Here is a 22,128-nt window from a genome sequence, read left to right as displayed (position 1 = left end):
GTTCAGCTGGTCAGCAAGCTAGTCTCCCAGCCTGACCAATCTAACCATGCTGAGAGCCCAGCAAACCAGCTTAGTTCGGTTTAGACGGTTTTTATCAGCAGGAAATTTTTCCTAAATAATTTATTGTAGCCTATGTCGTCACTAACAGACAGTAATAATCTACTCGGAAAATCAAACTGATTAACATTAGCAAGGTAAATACACCCCACAGAGGTGTAGTTGCGCTGTTTCGCCGCTGCTGAAGGGGGCGCTCTGACACTCTGTGCACCTCATGTGACTGTTTATGCGCAGACCTCGCCGATGCCACTTACTTCCGCCGGTTAGACAGCGAACAGATTTCTAAACTTACACCCCTGAAGAAACTTTTAAACAGCATTGTACCTTCCTTTCAAACGTTTTTGCTCTTATGTTTTATTTTATGCGGGTGTAGGTTGCCATTTTGGCCATGCTTGTACTCCCAGAGAGTTAAAGCTGCACAGATATGAACATGAGAAGTGTTTAAATGAACGTCCAGGTAAGAGGTGCATAACTTAATCAACTGCGTGTGTTTTGGTGTTCATACTGATGTTTTATTGTGCTAATTTTTTAAAAGAGCTTATTTTAAGCTTTAAGTATATAATAAACCCGAAAAAGCAACAAAAGAGTCATAGCAGGAAGATCTGTCTGTTTATGCATCTGTTTGTCTGCCTATTTGTTTGTTTTTTGTATATAAAGTAATTCTGTAGGTAGATCTAACGTTACTCTACTTGCTTTGCATTTATCAAGTTATTATGATCTCTTCCAATAATGTCTTAGTTTCTTATTTGCAATGGTACAGCTGCTGTTATGGCTACCTTTCTGTTTATATATTTGTATTATAAAAAGTCTTATATAAAATAATTTTGTAGTGAGATCTGCCCGCTCTGCTTTTCATTTATTAACTTCATTATTAATCTCTTCCAATAATGGTTTAATTTCTCATTTGCATTGGTACAGCTGTTAGTATGGCTACCTACCAGCCTAATTGTTTATTATTAGTATTATATAAAACTATTTTTGTAGAGAGATCTGCTCCCCTGCATTTATTAACTTGGTTATTTAATTTCTCATTTACAGTGAGTGGTAACGCTGTTATTATGGCTGCTCACCGCAACACTACATCGGAGGATGGTTTCTCCACTCTGAAGCCGAGACGCATCCAGAACCAGAACGTGGTCTACAGGCTAGAGAGGCGTCGGATCTGCTCCGGTCCACTCGGGGCTCATTGGTACCGGGTGCGCTGTTTCCACCAGAACCTGTTCCCCAACTTCACAGTGGTGAACGTGGAGAAGCCGCCCTGCTTCCTGCGCAAGTTCTCCCCTGACGGACGATGCTTTATTGCATTCTCCTCTGATCAAACTTCCTTGGAAATCTACGAGTACCAGGGATGCCAAGCCGCTGAAGATCTTCTCCAGGGTCAGGAGGGAGAAACGTTGGCCAATGGGAACGATCAGCGCTCCCTCAACATCAGAGGCAGACTCTTCGAACGCTTCTTCTCCCTGCTCCACGTCACCAACGTGGCCTCCAACGGCGAGCACTTGAATAGAGAGTGCAGTCTTTTCACCGACGACTGCCGCTATGTGATCGTCGGCTCTGCTGTCTACTTGCCAGAAGAACCTCATGCGCCCTTTTTCGAGGTGTACAGAAACAACGAATCCGTGACACCAAACCCACGCTCACCTCTTGAAGACTACTCGCTGCACATCATAGACCTGCACACAGGCCGACTGTGTGATACACGCACCTTTAAGTGTGACAAAATCATCCTGTCGCACAATCAAGGACTGTACCTGTACAGAAATATACTGGCTGTGCTTTCTGTGCAGCAACAGACCATTCATGTTTTTCAGGTAAGAGTAACTGCGTCTAAGACTTCACTGTCCAGCACAAATCTCTTAGAACTGTCTCTAATATGTTGTATTTGTATCTTATTTTTATTCCCTGTCAGTTCTCTATTGTTCATACAAATAGAAAGATAATATCATCTTCCCTAAAATATCATTGACATAATTGTTTATCAAACAGAATTTTATTTTGACAGACCATGGTGCCCAAGGGGGGGGTGACAGGTTTGAATTTAGCTTGTCATTTTGCCAGTCCCATCACCCCAGTTGTACCCTTTTTTTTTTTTTTTGCCATTTCTGTAAATTTTGGACAAATAGAAATTCCAAAAATGCTGTTAAAAAGTTAACTACACTCACCTGCCACTTTATTAGGTGCACCTGCTTTAATTCTTCGTGGCATAGATTCAAGCATAGATTCATTTTGGTCCATATTGACATGATAGCATCACGCAGTTGCTGCAGATTTGTCGGCTGCACATCCACGGTACGAATCTCCCATTCCACCACATCCCAAAGATGCTCTATTGTATTGATATCTTGATACCGTGGAGGCCATTTGAGTATAGTGAACTCATTGTCATGTTCAAGAAACCAGTTTAAGATGATTTAAGCTTTGTGACATGTTGCGTTATCCTGCTGGAATATTTGGTCATAAAGGGATGCAACAAAGGCTGTGGCATTTAAATGGTCAATGGGGCCCAAAGTGTGGCAAGAAAATTAGGAATGCACACATATCTGTAGTACACTACAGTTAAACCTTACTTTATTTGATGCAAGGCAGGATGGATCCATGCTTTCATGCTGTTTACGCCAAATTCCGACCCTACCATCTGAATGTCGCAGCAGAAATCGAGACTCATCAGACCAGGCAACATTTTTTCCAATCTTCTATTGTCCAATTTTGGTGAGCCCATGCAAAATGTAGCCTCAGTTTCCTGTTCTTAGCTGACAGGAGAGGCACCGCTGTGTCTGCTGCTGTAGCTAATCTCCTGTGTTGTGCGTTCTGAGATGCTCTTCTGCAGACCTCTGTTGTAACGTTATTTGAATTAATGTTGCCTTTCTATCAGCTCGAACCAGTCTGGCCATTCTCCTCTGACCTCTGGCATCAAGGCATTTTCGCCCACAGAACGGCTGCTCACTGGATATTTTCTCTCTTTCAGACCTTTCTCTGTAAACCCTATACATAGCTGTGTGTGAAAATTTCTGTAGATCAGCAGTTTCTGAAATACTCAGAACAGCCAGTCTGGTACCAATAACCATGCCACATTAAAAGTCAATTAAATCACCATTCTTCCCCATCCTGATGCTCATTTTGAACTTCAGCAGATCGTCTTGACCATGCCTACATGCCTATGTGCATTGGGTTGCTGCCATTTGCGTTATTGAGCAGTTGAATCGGTGTACCCAATAAAGTGGCCGGTGAGTGTATGGGTGCTTCTCAAATAGAAGGGTGCATATAGGTGAGATGTGCAGATATTACGTCATCAGGCTCTGTGGAAAGCCATCTCAATTTGAAGGATACTTGCAAGGCAGTCTTCGTTTTGTGTCGTTCATTCAGCACATTTTGAAGAATGCATCAAGTGTATCCTTCACGTCCATCAGTCACTCACAATTCTTTGCACACATTCCAGTTCACGAAAAAGAACTGACAGAAAATGAAATGTAAGATGAAGGCATACATGTTATCTTTTGTTTTGGTGTAATTAATCACTTAACACTACACTGCCATAATGTCAGTCAATGGAACACCACAGACGGTCGTCATTCACTCTATTGCATTAATAGTATTTTTCACAAATTGAGTTTTAAAGGGATAGTTCACCCAAAAATGAAAATGCTGTCCTTATTTACTCACCCTCATGTTGTTCCAAACCTGTATGAATTTCTTTCTTCTGCTGAACACAAAAGAAGATATTTTGAAGAAAGTCGGTAACCAAACGACTGATGGACCCCATTGACTTCCATAGTAGGAAAAAAAAAAACTATGGAAGTCAATGGGGACCAGCAACTGTTTAATTACCAACCTTCTTTAAAATATCTTCTTTTGTGTTCAGCAGAAGAAAGGAAATCATACAGGTTTGGAACAACATGAGGTTGAGTAAATGATGACAGCATTTTCATTTTTGGGTGAACTATCCCTTTAATAGTATTTTCCTGCCATGACTATCGGGGTAGAAACGTGTGACATAGCCATGCATTGACAATTACTTATCAAAGTACATTTATTTTGTCAGACCATGTTGCTCAGGTGGGCGACAGGTTTCAACCCAGTTTGACTGGTCCAATCCATTCTCCATCATTTTCTGTCATTTCTCTACTGTTTGTACAAATAAAAATTGGAAAAAGACAAATAAAGTGTCCCCGCCCCCCCTTTTATTAAACTATATTATTAAACTATATTAATTTTCGATTCTTCCTCTTGCCCAGGTGACACCAGAAGGAACCTTTCTTGACGTGCGCACCATCGGCCGTTTTTGTTACGAGGACGACCTGCTGACGCTGTCTGCGGTTTACTCCGAGGCCCAGGCTGAAGGCCAGCCCGGTTTCTCCCGCCTTTATAAGGAGAAAACCATCAACTCCTTGAAGCACCGTCTTCTGGTGTACCTGTGGAGGAGGGCAGAGCAGGACGGCAGCGCCACGGCCAAGCGGAGGTTCTTTCAATTCTTCGATCAGCTCAGGCAACTGCGCATGTGGAAGATGCAGCTCCTGGACGAACATCACCTGTTCATCAAGTACACCAGTGAAGATGTAGTCACACTGAGGGTCACCGACCCCTCGCAGGTAAAAAAAAACAAACAAAAAACGCATGCACTGGAGTAACCAGAGACTGAATCAGATATTGCCCTTGCTGGCGTCATCGCTTAATCTTTGCTAGTGTAAGATAATGGCCCGGTTTCACAGACAGGACTTAGATTAAGCCTTAGTTCAGTTAGGACATTTAAGTAGCTTTTCTAAATGTGCCTTAGAGAAAAACATCACTGGTGAGCATCTTGAGACAAAACAATGGCACTGTTATATTTTAAGATTTGTCAGTGTAAGTTGCTTTGAGTTAAGACAACCCAAACATGCATTTTAGTCTGGGACTAGCTTAAGGCTTGTCAGTAAAACCATAATGTTTGTTATCGTTTTGTTGTGAATTTGTGTTAAGTCATGTTTGGTGGATCGGTGGTGTAGTCGATAGTTTCTATGAAACCTAGGAAACCATCAATGTGTAAACTTACCGTCTCAATTCTCCTCTCTTCATTTTTAGCCCTCTTTCTTCGTGGTTTACAATATGCTAACCACCGAGGTTATTGCAGTTTTCGAGAACACTTCTGACAAACTTCTGGAGCTTTTTGAAAACTTCTGCGACCTCTTCCGTAACGCTACACTCCACAGCGAGGCTGTGCAGTTCCCCTGCTCCGCTTCCAGCAACAACTTTGCCCGTCAGGTACAACGCAGGTGAGATATAAATATCAGGCACTGCCAAATTCACAAGCCACAGTTTGATGGTCGAGCGAGAGGAGGCCTGGCTGACTTTTTCTCACAAAAGGCCTGATAATGACTTAGTATAAATGTGCAGCTCTACATATTGGGTGAGAACTCGCTCATGCTGACACCTTTTGATATTAAAAACTTGAATTATGTCTCAAATGCAGGCTGCTTTAAAAAAAGTTTCTGAAACTTTAAGAAAAACCTTATCCACCTTAAAGGTATAGCGGAGGATTTTCCCGAATTTTAGAAAAAAACCGCCCTCTCCACTTTTTGAAAAAATGCACATGCGCAACACTCTACCTGCTTAACGCCTATTAAACGTGTGCACGAGAGAGCATGCACAAGCTAATCATAGCTTACATTAACTTTTACTAGCAGTGATTTTAAATGGATTTCTCCAAATAGCATGCCAAACTTTACCTGTCGAGTAGAAACTTCGCGACTGAGGCATCAGTGGGAAGCCCAACCTGTGTTTTGAGCGCACACCATCGTGTGAATCGTGTGCACGAGCACGTACGACGGCCTTACGTAAACATATCACCAGAATGATTGACACTTAGGAGGACCAATAGTCTTGATGATCCACCCGGAAAAAGAAAATCCTCCGCTATACCTTTAAGTGAGGCAGGCAGACTTTTGTTTGTACACTAGCGTTTTGCTGTTAGTTAGGTTTTAGTTTGTGTTTTGTTTTTGAAAGAAGTCTCTTATGCTCACCAAGGCTGCATATTGTGAAATATCATCACAATTTAAAATAACCATTTTCTATTAAAACATATTTTAAAATGTAATTTATTCCTGTGATGCAAAGCTGAATTTTCAGTATCATTACTCCAGTCTTCAGTGTCACATGATCCTTCAGAAATCATTCTAATATAATGATTTAGTGGTCAAAAACTATTATTGTTATTGATGTTGAAATCAATTGTGCTGCTTAATGTTTTTGTGGAACCTGTGATACAATTTTTCAGGATTCTTTGATAAATATAAAGTAAAAAAACGCATTTATTTGAAATGCATTTTTTTGCAACATTATAAATGTCTTTCAACTCGTTCAGAATGCTGCGGCCAGACTTCTTTTAAAGTGTCGTAAACATGAACACATCACCCCGGTTCTTAAATCCTTACACTGGCTGCCGGTTTGTCAGAGAATAGACTTCAAAATTTTACTCTTTGTATTCAAATCCCTGCACAACCTAGCCCCTGTCTACCTCTCTGAACTTCTTCATCTCTACACTCCGTCCAGAAGCCTACGATCCCGTGACCAGGCTTTGTTGGTAGTCCCTCACGTTAGGCTAAAGCGTAGAGGCGAACGCGCATTTGCAGTGGCAGGGCCCCGACTTTGGAATGCCCTGCCTCTAGAGATCAGAATGGCCCCTTCACTGTCTGTTTTTAAGTCCCTGCTAAAAACGTATTTGTTTTCCTTAGTGTATTGACTACTGTGATATTGACTACTGTGATTATTTTATTTTATTTTGTTTTTTAAATTGGGTTATATTAAATTTTGCTTGGTCTGGTTTTCTGTGTATGTGGTATCATCTGTAAAGCACTTTGGTCAGCCTATTGGCTGTTGTATATGTGCTATACAAATAAAATGAACTTGACCTTGAACTCTTTACAGCCAACAAATGTCTTTTGATCAATATAACGCATCCTTGCTGAAAGAATAACATTTTCTTAAAAAAAAAAAAATCTGACCCAACAGTTGTGTCTAAACCAGATTTTTTTATTATTATTGCTGAAACTAAATAGAAAATGTTACCTATCATATCTTGTAATATGTCCCCTCCCCCTACCAAGGTGACAAGCTCTCTCTTCCATTTTGATCCAAGGTTTTTTCCTAAGCAGCTGTTTCTTGGTTTCTATTTGTTTGCCATTACATTTGGTAGCACCGCCCACACTGAAGGGGTTTTGCTGTTTAACTCTTTGCCTGCCAGCTTTTTTTTTTTCTTTTAAGTTGCCAGCCACCAGCAGTTTTAGATTTTTCACAAAAATGTCATGGCCCCCAGAATATTATTTTGCATGAATATCTGAACATGCAATTTCTCAAAAGAAAGAACAGACCATCTGCTTTAAAAAACCAAAACCAAAAACATACATTCTTTTTTTTAAATCAACACTTGAATGTGGGTAATTTTCATAAAAAAAGCAACAATTTGAGCAAAAAGCTGAGAAAATCATGTTTTTGTCAAAAGCTACATCTGAATGGGGTTCAGAATGAGGATCAAATCACAGATGGAGTAGATTGAGTCCATCAACACCCCCAAAGCTTGCACAGCCCATCCTGGGTCAACATTTCATTCAGTAACGTTAGGCAGTTTTGATTTATATGCTGTTTAATGTTCGTGATCGTGTTATTTTACATATGCATATGATTGCATTATGAGAGAGCTTGTTTCTGCTTTTTCTTGGTCTGTGTTTTGATCAGGAGATTCAGTACTCGTTCAGAAGATGCGTAATAGCGCCCCCCTACCGCATAACAGTGAAAACACGGAAAAAATTCCATGTTTGGCGGGGAAAGAGTTAATTAAAGTGAGTTCCTTAAGTCTGCACATTATTTATGGACAGGTTTGTTTGTGCGCAGGTTCAAAGACACCATCGTGAATGCCAAATACGGAGGGCACACAGAAGCGGTCCGAAGGCTTCTTGGGCAGCTGCCCATCAGTGCTCAGTCCTACAGCAGTAGCCCGTATCTGGATCTTTCCCTCTTCAGCTACGATGACAAGTGGGTGTCTGTCATGGAGCGGCCAAAGACCTGTGGCGATCATCCCATACGGTACCTCTAAGCTTAAGAGTCCCTTCTGTTAAGCAGTACAGTAGTGGACTTTTTATTGAAATATTATTTAAAAAACATTTTGAGGTTACTTTTTTAAAGCATTCCTGAATATTATTGAGTTTTATTTTATCATTAAATGTAGACATACGCACAGACTAAAGATTGTTGACAAAGAGAGTGAATTGCAGAAGAGGGCAGAATGTACGCCCACTTTCCCAGTATAGTGAAAAATGAGGCCCAGCGTGAGGTCTACATCAACTTTCTTGTTAAATCTTGAAACACTGATGTGTAGTTTCATGCCATGACAGGCGATATTTAAAACACTTCCTGAGAGCTCTCAAAAATTTCTAACTGACAAATGTTACCATAATTTTCTGACAGTTCACTTATGCTGTAAAATACACGGGTTTCTTGCTGTCGCCATGCCATTTGCCATCATAATAAACTGGCACTGCTTTTTTTCCCCTCCTGCAGGTTCTACGCGAGGGACTCTGGATTGCTGAAATTTAAGATCCAGGCAGGCCTGCTGGGCAGACCCATTAACCACGCTGTCAGGAGACTGGTCGCGTTCACCTTCCATCCCTTCGAGCCCTTCGCCATCTCTGTGCAGCGCACCAACGCCGAATACGTTGTCAACTTTCACATGCGCCACGTATGCGTATGATATTGCATGTGTGAGTACAGGTGTGTGATTTGAGAGACTCATTTTTTTTTTTTCTGTCTTTTTATACATCCTTTTTTATATTAAAGTTTTATTTATTACAAATGTGATGTCTTTTATGCACTTACACTAAATGCTTTTATATATTAGATTTTTTTTTACTAAGTTTACTAAGCAGTGTGCAAAATAAATACAATTTCTAATAATATTATAGTATTGTATTATGTTTTATAGTGTGTATTGTCTTTGCTCGCTGAAAGTGAAAGGTTATTGTCAAAACAGATGACAGAACATTAAGATATTCACAGTTGACATTCATCTACTGCCATTTTTAAATAGCTGAGAAAGTATAGAATATGCTAATGCCCCCTTTTAGCAGTTTTCCCCCTCAAAAGCCTAATGAAATAGTTCAGCTTCCATTACCTAGCCAGCTCCCACAGTCGACCAGCATTAACCAAAAAAAACACAACACCACACCAACACTAATGCCACAATAATAACAACAAAAACTAATTCTGAAAATGATTCATTATAGCCAGTTTACTAAGTGAGAAGCTTCCCTGTGGGAATACGATTGTTCAGTTGATAGAGCAGAGGTTGAAGAAAATGCATCTGTTTTAACAAGCACTTCAGCGCTGATTGAAGGACAATTTTAAATACGGGAGATTGTGACAGCTTTAAAACGGCTGTGTTGTGAACTTCCACTCGGAGGGAGGGGGAAGATTTCCCCCCCTTCGTAATGAAGAAAAACAATTAGTACTAATAAATCGAACGCATAAATCCCAGGCGACTCGTGTTTGGAGTCGCTTGTCTCTGTGGGAAAGGACTATGTCAAATTTCCCCCCACCAGTCTAAAAGCTTTCTTTTCTTGAAGTTCCCCAGAGTGGCAATTTTTTTTTTTTTTGAGTGGACCCCTAAGTGCAACTACTGTAAGTGTAATCATTCTCTCAAGGCTTTATGAATACGAATCCCTGATATCCCGCTAGTTACTGACAGAAATTTCCCGTCCGGCGAGATGACCGCGTTCTTGTAGGTGCTCCAGGCACGTTTGTGCGCGGGGCCCCTGAACGCAGGAATGAATGCTTTTAGCCGTGGACCGGATTGAAAAGTGTGATCCTAGGGTTCGGCGTGGGCGGGAGTGGGAGGGTGTCGACTGTGCTTCGTAGGGCTTCTCTCTCATTTAATTCATCTGTAATGGTGCTGCCGCGGTACGGAACAAAAAAATCTTACCAGGGTTATAATTTCCCTGCGCAATCAGTTCAGTTTTGCGCTGCATGAAGGAAAAAAAGAGAAAGAAGAGAGAGAGAAAGAAAGGTGAAACGCACGGAACACTTGATTGAGGAGAAAATTAAGTGAAACGTTGTGAATTGTGATTGCATTATTCAACGTTTTCCATCGCATTCTTCCTCCTTTTGTGTCTCTATTATGCGTCGCGTTGACCTGTCCCCATCGCAAATGATCCACATTGCTCCGGGTATGAGATAATTAATTAGATAAAGAGAGAGAAGAACTAAAACATTTACCACAACAGAATTGGTTGCCGACAGAGATGTTATGCCATGCTCTTTCAGTCCGACCTCGTCGCGAGCTTTAATAGCTGTCATTGTTGTGGCTGCCTGCGCTGTTAGAAAGAGACAGTGCGTCTTTCATTGCAGTCTTTATCGCTCTGGTTTAAAAGGTGTTACTGAACCCTAACCATCCATCATGGGCGCGCTTTGTAAAACATGGGATATATGTGTGTTTTCAATTGAAAATCTGCTTTTTTCCCCAACCTAGTGACTTATTAGAAGGAACAGTTAAAGTAGCTTGACATTTCAACTTGCTTCATGGGTTTTTATAGAGTCTCTGCCACATGTGAAGTTGCAGAGCCCATTGCATAGGTCACTTGTCTTCCTCCCTAGGTGTTATTCTTCTCCAACTTGTCACAAAGCCTTTTACGATATACAATTACAATCCCTTTTAGTCTATTTTGAAGTTAGAGTTAGTTGCAGTATTTTGCAGTTTGAAACTTATAATGATTGTGTATGTCTGGCTGGTTCTCACTTCTGAATGACTTTAACTATAAGAACTACAGATGATTTCATTGAAATGTACTGATAGACTACTCTAGGTAATGGCGTAAAACAAAAATAGCAGTTAGAAATTCAGTTCAGCATAATTTTAGCGTGCTTGTACTTTTTAACAATACGAACGTTGACAAATAAACTGAGCTGAATGTTGGTGCACTCTTAAAATTCTCCAAAAGAGAAGTTGTCTTAAGGGCTACGTTTCAGTTACTAGAATTTATTTATAATGATAATAATAATGCTAATTGTATAAATTAAAACAGGATTGGATTTTTTTTGTGAATGTATGACTTGACTTAAGTCAAAACTATTTAATTTGATAGATTAATCATACGAATTAAAATAGCGATTTGGTAAACAAGTGAACACAACACAGGCATACATTCAGGCAAAACTTGTACCTTTTAAATTTTTGTTGTTTAATTATTTTTTTTCTTCCTCAGAAGCCTTTAATAGGCTGTTAAATGGCAGGTTCCATTGTGACAACTTATCCCATACAGTGTGACAACATGCCCTGCTTTTTCTTTCTTGGTCAATAACGCAGGATTTTTAAAATTGTTCTTTGTGTCTATTTAAAAATCCACCTAGCTTCGGTTTCCCGTCTACATAATTTTGAGTATGTATCTTTAATCAATTTTACATGAATTTTATGATTGCCTATTTGTCTTGAATTTGCCTGTGCCCTTGAAACGACACAGGTGGCAAGTGTTTGATGGGCCTGCAACACTTCCACTTTTTATAAGTACAGGCTCTTCAAACTTTTAATCAGGCGCACTTATTTTGTGTTAATTAGGTCTGTACAAATGGCAGCAACCTAGCATGCGGAGAGAGTGCGGGTCACCTGAAAAACTTCATCTGGGTTTCTTCGGCCGCCTAATTAGGTGTCCAGCTGCTTTCCGGTCGGGCCAGCTTGGAGATCACGTCCAATCAGACGGCCAAGTAAATCCAGGGCCACTGAGCCGGGCTAACGTGTGATATCCTGCCTCCCTCAGTGACATGCTGACTGGGGTTAACCTGTGAAGAGGCAGCAGGTGCTGTGGGATTAAGTGTCCGCCCTGCCTCTGGTTACACAAGCTAATTGAACACATTCTGACGACCTCTGGACACCTGGGGAAAGCCTCTGGACATGAGAGTGGGAGGGATCGGGCTCCAACCGTGTGTGGTTTGAGAAAAAAGTATACTGACCCCTATTGTAAAAAGAGAGAGAGAGAGGGAGAAAATACAATGCAGTTTGCTTTTTGAGCTTGCACAACCATGCATTCTATTCACTGGACAGAACGATTTAAAAATAAATTGGTTACATTTAATTTTACAGTACGTGCACTACCAGTGTACTTACCTTAGAAAGTAGCCTACTGGGTAATATAATGGGTTAAGGTTAGGTTTAGGGGGAGGTTCAGGGTTAGTACCTTTATTACCCAGTTAGTGTAATAAGTACATACATGGGGAGCAGGACTCTAAAATAAAGTGCTACCAATAAATTAGACACATTTTAGGTTTCGAGCCTAAAAGACTCAACGAACTCTCATATTAAATCCAGTCTTTCCTGCACCGCTTTTTGGCAGTGATGAAAGTACTGTGCATTGTACAGAAAAATATTAAGCTGTAAATGTACGTTTACAGTACATATTGAATGTGAACGAGCAAAAGACAGTGTACCGCGAATTAACATTTAAAACACGTCTTTCTGTTCAACTGTCCTCGCGTGACGAACACAATCATACAGCACGACGAATTCACAAAGAAATGACTCATAATCTGGTTCTTTAGTAGATCAAACATGTAGGCTACAGGCCAAACAGCGTAATCCGATTCACGAACAAATGAAATGTATGAGCCATTGAATTGTTCAACAGACTAACAAACTCTCGAGTTACTAGTTTAACCCTCATGTTATGTTACGGGTCAATTTGTCCCATTTCAATTTTTGAGTAAACTGAAATGAGATTTTGTGACTTTCTAAATTTCAGCACACTTTTTTTTTTTTTTTTTTTTGCAGTACCAAACTTTTCCACTAGATGACATCCAGGCTCCACTGGTGACCATATAAGGACATTTCCATATATGGTTTGAGCGATTGCAATCATATATTTCCATAATATTTATGAAGTAGACATCCTATTCAGTACTGGTTTGCCCAGTAATGTTAATATTTGATTTGAATTCAACCTCTAAAACCCACATAAAAACATACAGAAAGAACCAGGGCGTGCGTTACGGTTTGGCACCACATCACAAATGAAGAAAATTTCGCTATCTATCTATTGCTCTGCCATTTCTTTTTGCAAATCAGTCACCAAATATTACTTAACACTAAGATATTATTGTTAAAAATGTGTAATCGCAATCATCCCAGATGTGTGGGGGAGGGGCCATCTTAAAAATAGTGCTTAAAAACATTATTATTAATAATAAATTCAGATATTTATTCTTTGTAATGTGTGCAAAGCATTGATGTTAAAAGTCAATAATTTTCAACTGATTTTTTTTTTTTTTTTCATAGTGTGATTTTTGGGGAATTATTGAGATGGTCCTCACTGCAGAACACGAAATCCAGGGGGAGGAGTTGGATCCAGATCCAACTCCTCCCACCTTACATATACCTAAACCTACCCATCTCCACACCCTGATCCCTAAACCCATCCCTAAACCTACCCATCTCCACCCCTAAACCTACCAATCTCCACCCCTTAGATGTGGATCCAACCCCGCCCCCTGGATCTTGTGGACTGCATTCAGGTGCTTCTGGAATTATTGGATACAAATGGAGTCAACAACAAGATGCAGAATTCGAACATAACATGAGGGTTAAATCAGTTTGCCGAATCCTTCACTGAATAAATTGAACCGTAAAGCTTTCAGCAATGGTTGGTGAAACGTATATGAATATAAAATGTTTCATATAGGCGTTAAAAAAAATTTACGCAAAAAATAATTGTTTCCCATTAATACAGTACAAATTAATGGATGTATGATGGACAGGCCTATCAGATTATCAATTATATGAAGATGCTTGCGTGTTTAGTAATGGGTGTCTGTATCTGTTAATAAAGAATGTTGCAGATCTGTTAGCTTCAAAATGGGTAAAAGGTTTCATATAAGGTCAATGTTTGAATTAACAGTGAGTGGGCAGTACAAATAGCAACAGAAATGCATGTGTCAGTCAGTTGCTTTAGTGAAACATTAACCAGAGGTTAATTATGAGAGGTCATGGACCATATGTTAGTGTTTGCAGCATTCATGTTGTGTTATCAATCTTTATGATAACGCGGAAATGCGTTGCTGGCCTGACCCTGGTTACTATGGTTACAATATGTGCATTGTTGTAGCCGCTAGCAGCTGTGTCCCAATTCAATTGCTGCATTCTTCGAAGGAAGCAGACTTCAAAGGCCGGACCAAGCGTTGTTAGCTCTTTCCCTGACAGCATTTTTGAGAATTTTTGCTAAATTTTCATGGTACCCAGAATATTGTGTAGTATAAATATCTGAACATCAAATATAGCCTAGAAAAAGAAAGAACAAGCCTCTGCTTTAAAAACACCCTGTTTTATTCTAGCTTCATTTTTTTATCAACTCTTGAATGTGGGTAAGTTTCATTAAAAACAAAACAAAAAAGCGGAGAAAATCGCGTTTCTTCACCAAAGACTATGTACATAAGCAATGCTTTTATCACTTGTTTCAGAAGATGTGTAATAACGCCCCCTCTACCGTATCAGTTAAAACACGGAAAGTCTGAAAATTTCGTCAATGGCGTGGAAAGAGTTAAAGGAGCTGTATGTAAGAAATGTATTTCAATTAATCATAAAATGGCCCTGATATGTCACTACACATTAAGAAATCATGTTCATTTCAAATACTTATATCACTGACAACAGTAGTCCGGCCAGTAAAAAGTGAAGTTGCCGCCCTCAACTGATGTTGATATGTTGTGTTTTGGCCTGAAGCGCCACCCTCCACCTATCTACCAATCACGAAGTCAGTAGTGTTTCGGCATCCGGGTTGCCAGCTCTGCTCTAGTTGCCACAGCTACGTAGCAGCCTACGTTCCTGCTGGATCCTGCAGCCTATCTGGCAACCACGAGTCAGGGGGGAGGGGGAGGCGATACACCGCTCTACAGTATTTTGAAAGTGATTGCAGTACCAGTTTTGGCCACAATCTTACATACGGCTCCTTTAAGTGGGACGTCACTGCTCTGTGACTGTGACAGCTGCCGTTGACGAGCGGCAGTAACGTTTGTACTGGACCTTTTTTTTTAAACTGAAAATTATATTCAACTGACTGAAAACAAAACTGTGTGTCCGAAACCGCTCACTCGTTCACTCATTCACTAATGAGTTTTGAGCATTTGAGTGCACTATATCTGTAAGCAGTGCAAGGAGTTAACGAAATGAAATGAGCCCCCCAAACAACCAAAACTGGCAAGTACTAAAAAATTAACAAACAAATAAATGAATCTCATGAGGGAGCATGTCACGGGACCCGCTAACCGGTTCACACTTCATCCCCCCCACAATGTTCAAACCAAAACTGCGCTCTTGCCTCTGTCTTTCACCTTAGTCTATTTAAGAGCAAACTATATAAAATCATATCTTAGTAAGATACAAGTCAACATTTGAACTGCTTTATTTATTTTAAGCTATATATATATTTTTTTTTACATTTGATCATTAGATATTTAAGTACGTTGAAATCCTATACTTGCATTTAAAAGTGATTAATGGGGTTGATCCATTGTATCCTTCATTTCACGGGGGAACGAAGGCCGCATTTCGAGGCCGCATTTGAAGGAGCCTTCGTGGACAGCCTTTGTCGCGCCGCTGTGATGCAATCGGCCTTCGAAAGTTCCAGCCTCTGAATTGGGACGCAGCTGCTGTCTGCCTGGTAACCCAGTTCTTGCTAATTACTGTTGTCTTGGCAACAAGGTGCCCAGTGTAATCTGGAAAAAATGGGTAACAATCTGCAACAAATGTAAGTATTCATTAGAAGAATTCAGCCTCTTCCCTTTTGGCGTTCCTTCGGCAAACAAGACTACATTTCAATCTGTGTATTTGGGGTTAGAATAAAGTGAGATAACACACCTGACCTTACAAGATCACACTTATTTCAGTGCAACCTCGACTATGGGCTGTCGGCCACCTGTTAGACAGCAGTGTAATATGAAACGGAAAGGGCCTGCTCTGGTGTTGCATCGTGTGTTATCGTGTAATTCAATAGAGAGGACCTACACTGATTTTCACCGGAGTGAGATGTGCACATCATCATTCAGAGGAGACAATGAGTCTAATGTGCGTGTTTAGTCCAATAATTCACTTAATTTAATTCTGCAGTAACTCTTTGTATAATGTACAAAATTAGCCCACTGTACCTTATAAAACGTCAATATGAATGCACTTTAAGGACATTTTAATATGAATATTTTGTATTCTTGATATATATATATATATATATATGCTGCTGGTGTAAAAATGGACCCAACATTATTAAAAAAAGCTGCTAATACTATTTAATGCAATCTTTTCCATAAAATGAAAGCAAATAAGGACTCCAACATGACAAAAAGCAGCATACAAGCATCATAAAACTGGCTACTTGTGCACTATAGCTTATTCCAAGTTATTCCCAAACATTCCCAGTAAATGGCAATTTTACGTACAGTGTATATAATTACAAACTTTTACATTAGATATAATTAATCGCGATTAATCGATTTGACAGCACTATTTTAATATAAAGATTTCTGTACTGTAGCTGCAATGTGTTTAAAGGTACATGGTGGATTCTTTCTATCGTCCCTCTCTTTCTATCTTTGTCCCATCAAAACAAACCGATTAAATCATTAGGCTTACCGTATGATGCAGCATGGCAAAAACAAGGTTTGAAACACTGATTTTTACTCAGTAATTCATTCCTGAAAAAAAAAAAAAAAAACCTTTACACTGCACTGTATACATTTTCATTGCTCACTCACAATATTTGTAAATTAGCCCAAATTTCCTCATTTAGTTTGACTGTTCTGTATAAATGGGATGCTATAAACATTTAGCACTGCAAATCCGTTTAGTTTAAAAACATTTCTGAGAAACTGTAGATTAGGAAAAAGCTAAATCCTCCTCCAGAGATCATTTAGTGGGCATTGAGTTTAAAAACCGACCATGTGCGTAAGGAGTTTGTGTTACTGTTTTCTCTTGAGTGTGAATTCATGTGCGTCATGTACAAGTCGTGAGATGCATACATCAAAACTATAGTTATTTCTCACCCATATTCTGATCCAGAAACATTTGCATTCAGTGTATTGCAGACAATTTAAAACGGCAGCTTTGATGTGTGCTTCCCGTTGTAGCTACTCTTTAAATTTAGATTGTTTTGGCCAAATATTTTGTAGGTCATTCATTCTTAATTTGTGAACGCAAATCCATAGTACTTTTACAAATGCTTTGCTCTTGCAAATGGTTTGTGTATGCCATTACTATCCTCGTATCTAATCAACGAACATATGCTTCATCTTAATAGGACTTTCGTCTACCTCTTAACAAAACGTGCGGCGGTCGCTGTGCAAATGTTTAGATGTATTTCTAAATAAGTTCCCTTGCTCTCCATTACCATTTGCAGCCTTCTTCAAACCTTTTCAGTGAGACGTATTGCGCCTGATTAGTTTCTTCTGAAGTACCTCACATCCTTGCTACGCCCTTAATGCTGTCAGCAGCCATCGAAGACCTCGCTGCACGGTGGAAATGATCATTCCCCCATTACCAAGGCTCTACTATTTTTAACTGGGGAATGAAACCTTCTAACCTTTCCCTGTTCACTCCTCAGCACATGTCTGAAAGGTAACTGCCCCAATAACGCACCGCGACATGTGTCAGGTGCGCTAACCGAGGCCTGCGCTCCAAGAAATCAAGGTAATTTGATAGTTCTCTGTTAGAGTATGCAGAGTGAAGAGCACTTATAAAAGCGTTACCTTCATTGTTCCTGCTTTAAAAACGCACACAAGGTCATAGTTGGAGCTAATGAGCCCATACGAATTGGATATTATTTTTCGAAATGCTGGAAACATGGTTAAGTGGGATAATAGCACAAACGGCTTCTGCCGTGTGCTTCCATTTTTATAGATGAACGACTAACTAAACAAATAAACAACACTGGAGTCAAGCTAAGTCAACCTGCCGGTAAAAATAGTTTTGGATCTGCAAAACACTGCCTCTGTTCTTGTTTGTTTTCCAGATACATTAAGCTTCAATTGAACTGGCACATACACATACGGTAAGGTATTATATCCATATTTTGTTCATGATATTGTGTTATATTAGTTATATTCTTTATATTATATTACAGTTATTTGTCACTCTGAGTTTGGTCAAATAGAAAGAATTAAGAATGTGAACGGAGGAGAATGAATGACAGAAATTTTCACTCACATACTCTTTCCCGCTTTTTCACCATATTTGATGTAAAAAATAGGCTTTTTTTGTGTTTTTTTTTTTTTGCTGTGAGAATATTGCTAGTTTTGAAAAGTATACAGAGATACTTCTGTAGTACAATTCTGTCTTTGTTGCTTTTATTTACCCACCTCAAACTGTATCGTAAACCAAGAGAACAAGAAATCCATCTCTGCATCATTTTGGGCACTTTTTTATATCCCCCAAATGCTGGCACAATATTTGAACCTCATGTCTTGAACACTCTGTCAACATTTAATATCATCCAATGTAGACTTTTCCTTCATATGACCAATATTGATTGAGAATTGCAGTTCATTTTCTATGAGCACCTCGAGGGTCAATTGTTCCAAAATCCTGCAAGGAGACGGAAAACCCTGCAAAGACACTCGATAAAATGAAACTTTTGTTGAGGCGGTAAAAAGAAACAGAACAAGCCTAAATATTGACAAAATATATTTGACTAGGACTTGCTGTTCCTTGGATTTTGTCCAGCTGTACGGGAGCTTCAAGCCGGCTGTGAATTGCGAATGAAGGTCTGCATGCTAGTGCATGTCCAGGGTGTTGTAGTGAGTGTAGGACTGACTTAATTTCCTTTCCAGTCACCACACCTGATTTGGCGTTAACAATTGCGCGAGAGAGAGCGTTGTAGAGAAAGATGAAAGGAAGAAAACAAAAAGTAGGATGGAGGAAAAGAAGAGAAAGTAGGTAAGTCAAGAAGAATGTGAGAAGACCAGAAGACGACAAAAAACAAAAGGAAAACAGTAAGAAGGAACGAAAAGGAAGGAAGGCAAGCAGGAGGAAAGAAAGACAAAGAAAGTGCCACAGGAAAAAAGACACTAGGAAGGAAGAAAAACCAAAAGTAGGAAAGAGGAAGGGGAAAAAGGAAGGAAGGCTTGAAGGAGGAAAGGAAGAAAAATTAGGAAGGCAAAGTAAGTTGCAAGGGGAAGGAAGATAAAATAAAGTAGGAAGGAAAGAAGACAAAAGGAAAACAAAAAAGTAGGAAGGAAGAAAAGCAAGAAGGAAATGATAAAAAGTAGGAAGAAAGAAAGAACGTTGCAAGGGGGATGGAAGAAAAAGTAGGAAACAAAAGGAAAACAGGAGGAAGGTGGAAGGAAAGAAAAAAGGAAGTAAGGCAAGGAGGAAGACTTAAGGAAGGAGAGAAAATAAAGGAACACTAGCAGGGAAAAAAGACAAAGACGACAGAATGTTGCATAGAGGAAGGAAGAAAACAAAAGGAAAACAAAGACAGAGATAAAGCAAGAAGACAGAAAATAAGTTACAAGAGGAAGGAAGGAAAATAAGTCATCAGTCCAATAATACTGGAAGAGGGAAAATAATGGAAGAGGGGAAAAATAAGAGGGACAACAACTCTTGCTTCCCTGCAGAAAACCAAACCAGCCTGGTCTTAGCTGGTTAACCGGTCTCTCATCCCGACCTAGTTTTCTAACCTAACCAGCTGAACAAAACCCATCTAAAAACCTTCAAAACTGCTTAGCTTAACCATCTTGGCCGCCAGGCAGGGAGACCAGTACAGTAGGATTTTAGGACCATAAAAGTTACCAAATTTTGTCTAATTAAATGTAGGATAATAATCTGCATTCAATTAATCTGTAAACCCATAAAAACCCTCTCAGTGGATAGGAAGAAAACCGCGGAGAACGATCGTGCAACACGTACCCGAGACAAACGGAGACTGCATGTCGCTATCGGAACATAATCTAAAATTACGCAGCGAAGCTAACTCATTAGCATACTCATGCACTGGAGCAAAATGCACTGATTATGTTTTACTTTACACTGATGACCGAGATGTATTCATCTGCTACGACCACTGCTTTGTGTGTCTGCGTGTTCGTCCAGGGAGGGGACGGATACGTAATAATCATCCTCCCTAGATTAAATGGAGGCCATTAGACAGATATTAGGGGAACAATTGGGAGTATTGGGCCAGGCTGTCCGCTAGCGCACTTCACTACGATCAACGAGTGAGTCACGGCTCCGGCTAATGGTTCATCAGCCGTGTAGACACTGGGCCGTAGCGGGGCTGCGGAGGGTAGCGCACCGGGAGGCCTGGACGCTGATATTTTATCGGCCTACATGTCTCTGGCTTCTGTTCCCTCGTCTCCCGGCATTACCGGGAAAAAGTCATTACCGCTGTAATTATTTTCAAGATGTACTACTCGAAAAATATCAGCGATTTGCTTTCTTTGAAAAATACTACAACATACAGGGGGGTTATTTTGCTGCACGATGTACCATGTGCTTTTTTTTTTTTTTTGTGGTGAGGTTGTCATGTTATTTTCCAGGGTATGTCCATTTAGAAGTAGGATGTTTTACCGCGTTTGCGTCCACGCGTTAATTGGTCATAATTAAGGACATGCAAGCACCACAAAAAGGATGAGTGCGGTACTCATTGTGAGGTAGAGGCATTTTCGAAACCGAACGTGTGGGCTGGTTCAGTCAGAGAGGCAACAAGGCAAACAAAGCTGCTCGGTCATGTCTGAGAGAACCATGAATAATCTCTGATTGAGCCCAATTATCACAGCAGACAAATCTGACAGAAACAGAAGCGGAGGCAAAATGAGTAAGACCTATTAATATTTGCACAAAAAAAAAATCGCGAGTGAAAAAAAAAAAAAAAAAAAAAATAAAAATCGTGAGAGGAAGGTTCGCGCCAAAAGAGAATAGGCGAAACAATATGGTGCCGAAAGATCCAGAGGCGAAATGAGACCACCTTGTGTCAACACACAAAATAAAAGGAGGCACCTGTTTATAATAGTCACCTCCCTGGAAGAAGCTTATTTCTCCTGATGGGAGTCGGGACTCCTACTGATGAGAAGAGACCCGACTAATCTTTATGTGACCTGTCCCTAGCCGCGGGGTACGGGCAGAACACAACGCGTGCCCGGCGGTACTAGTAGGCACATGGAGACTCATATTGACAGTTTGCAGTCGGTGGTATCGTTTTGCTCCCCGGGACGGCATAATCACATTATGGATGAAAGTGAAGCGTTGTCTGTATAAATAGGCATCGAGTCAGGTGGGTTTTACCCCGGTGAGCCTCTGTGCCGAAAAGTAGGGTGGAAGTCATTTAGTTGGTATGACTAGTGCAGTGCTGCCACCATGTGGTGAAAGCAGATATGTTAACACGTGCATATTTCATATTAAAGACATGCAGATCCTGTTTAAAAGGAACCAGGGAAGACAAATAACACCTGCCTTTTCTTTTTCAGAGTATCTGAGCAGGTTCCCCGTGGATTCGTGAAGTCTTTTGTCACTTTTTTGCCGTCAGTCAAAGACGACAGCACACGTACTCCATTGCAAGCCTTTCTCCATTAAACCAGAGGAGGGCAGTGCTAATCACAGTAACGTTAGCTGTTCTTTAATAATGTACAAGACCCCGTTTGGAGCTCTTAGATTCGTTTTTTTTTTTTTTTACAATGTGATTTCTGGTAGCCTATCAGATTGACTCCAAAAAGAATGTTACTAAAAAGTGCATGATTAATTATTTTCGATATAAAGCTTTGATAAAAACGGCCTATTTGGCTTTGATTAGGTCAGAGGATATATTTATGAGAATTTAATGATAAATTAGAGATTTCATTTTAAATTACATGAACATCATTGTAGTCTCTTGGACCCAAATGTTAATATAAGGGCTTACACTTTTATATTATATTATATTATAATATTAATTATATTAATTTCTTAAGCACAGCTGTATTTACAGTAAAAACACAACAATGAATGCTTGTCTTGACCAAATAGACTACAAGAAGACAAATGCTGATGGGAAATGGCTAAAAAAGCAATCTCTCTCTGTCATATCCAATTAATGTTTATATAATTTGCCC

The 22,128-nt window shown here is 39.9% G+C and overlaps 1 protein-coding gene across 1 annotated transcript; it reads left to right on the top strand.

Moving 5' to 3' along the window:
- The first annotated feature begins 304 nt into the window (after positions 1 to 304).
- On the top strand, positions 305 to 8,989 carry det1 (DET1 partner of COP1 E3 ubiquitin ligase). The gene is made up of 6 exons (XM_084396334.1): positions 305 to 514; positions 1,096 to 1,868; positions 4,290 to 4,643; positions 5,113 to 5,303; positions 7,918 to 8,109; positions 8,584 to 8,989. The coding sequence occupies exons 2-6, from the start codon at positions 1,116 to 1,118 to the stop codon at positions 8,771 to 8,773; spliced, it is 1,680 nt and encodes a 559-aa protein (XP_084252460.1). The 5' UTR covers positions 305 to 514; positions 1,096 to 1,115; the 3' UTR covers positions 8,774 to 8,989.
- Positions 8,990 to 22,128: the final 13,139 nt, after the last annotated feature.

Source organism: Rutilus rutilus (assembly GCF_951802725.1).
Source record: "Rutilus rutilus genome assembly, chromosome: 23".
NCBI classification, from domain to species: domain Eukaryota; kingdom Metazoa; phylum Chordata; class Actinopteri; order Cypriniformes; family Leuciscidae; genus Rutilus; species Rutilus rutilus.
The sequence above is the reverse complement of the archived record's forward strand: the minus strand, read 5'-3'. Positions and strand labels throughout refer to the sequence as shown.

Excerpts from the sequence above, each read along its gene's own strand:
- det1 (XM_084396334.1), top strand. The coding sequence starts at position 1,116 with ATGGCTGCTCACCGCAACACTACATCGGAGGATGGTTTCTCCACTCTG. Across the intron at positions 4,644-5,112 it reads GGGTCACCGACCCCTCGCAG|CCCTCTTTCTTCGTGGTTTA; the intron begins GTAAAAAAAAAC and ends CTTCATTTTTAG. Across the intron at positions 5,304-7,917 it reads GCCCGTCAGGTACAACGCAG|GTTCAAAGACACCATCGTGA; the intron begins GTGAGATATAAA and ends GTTTGTGCGCAG.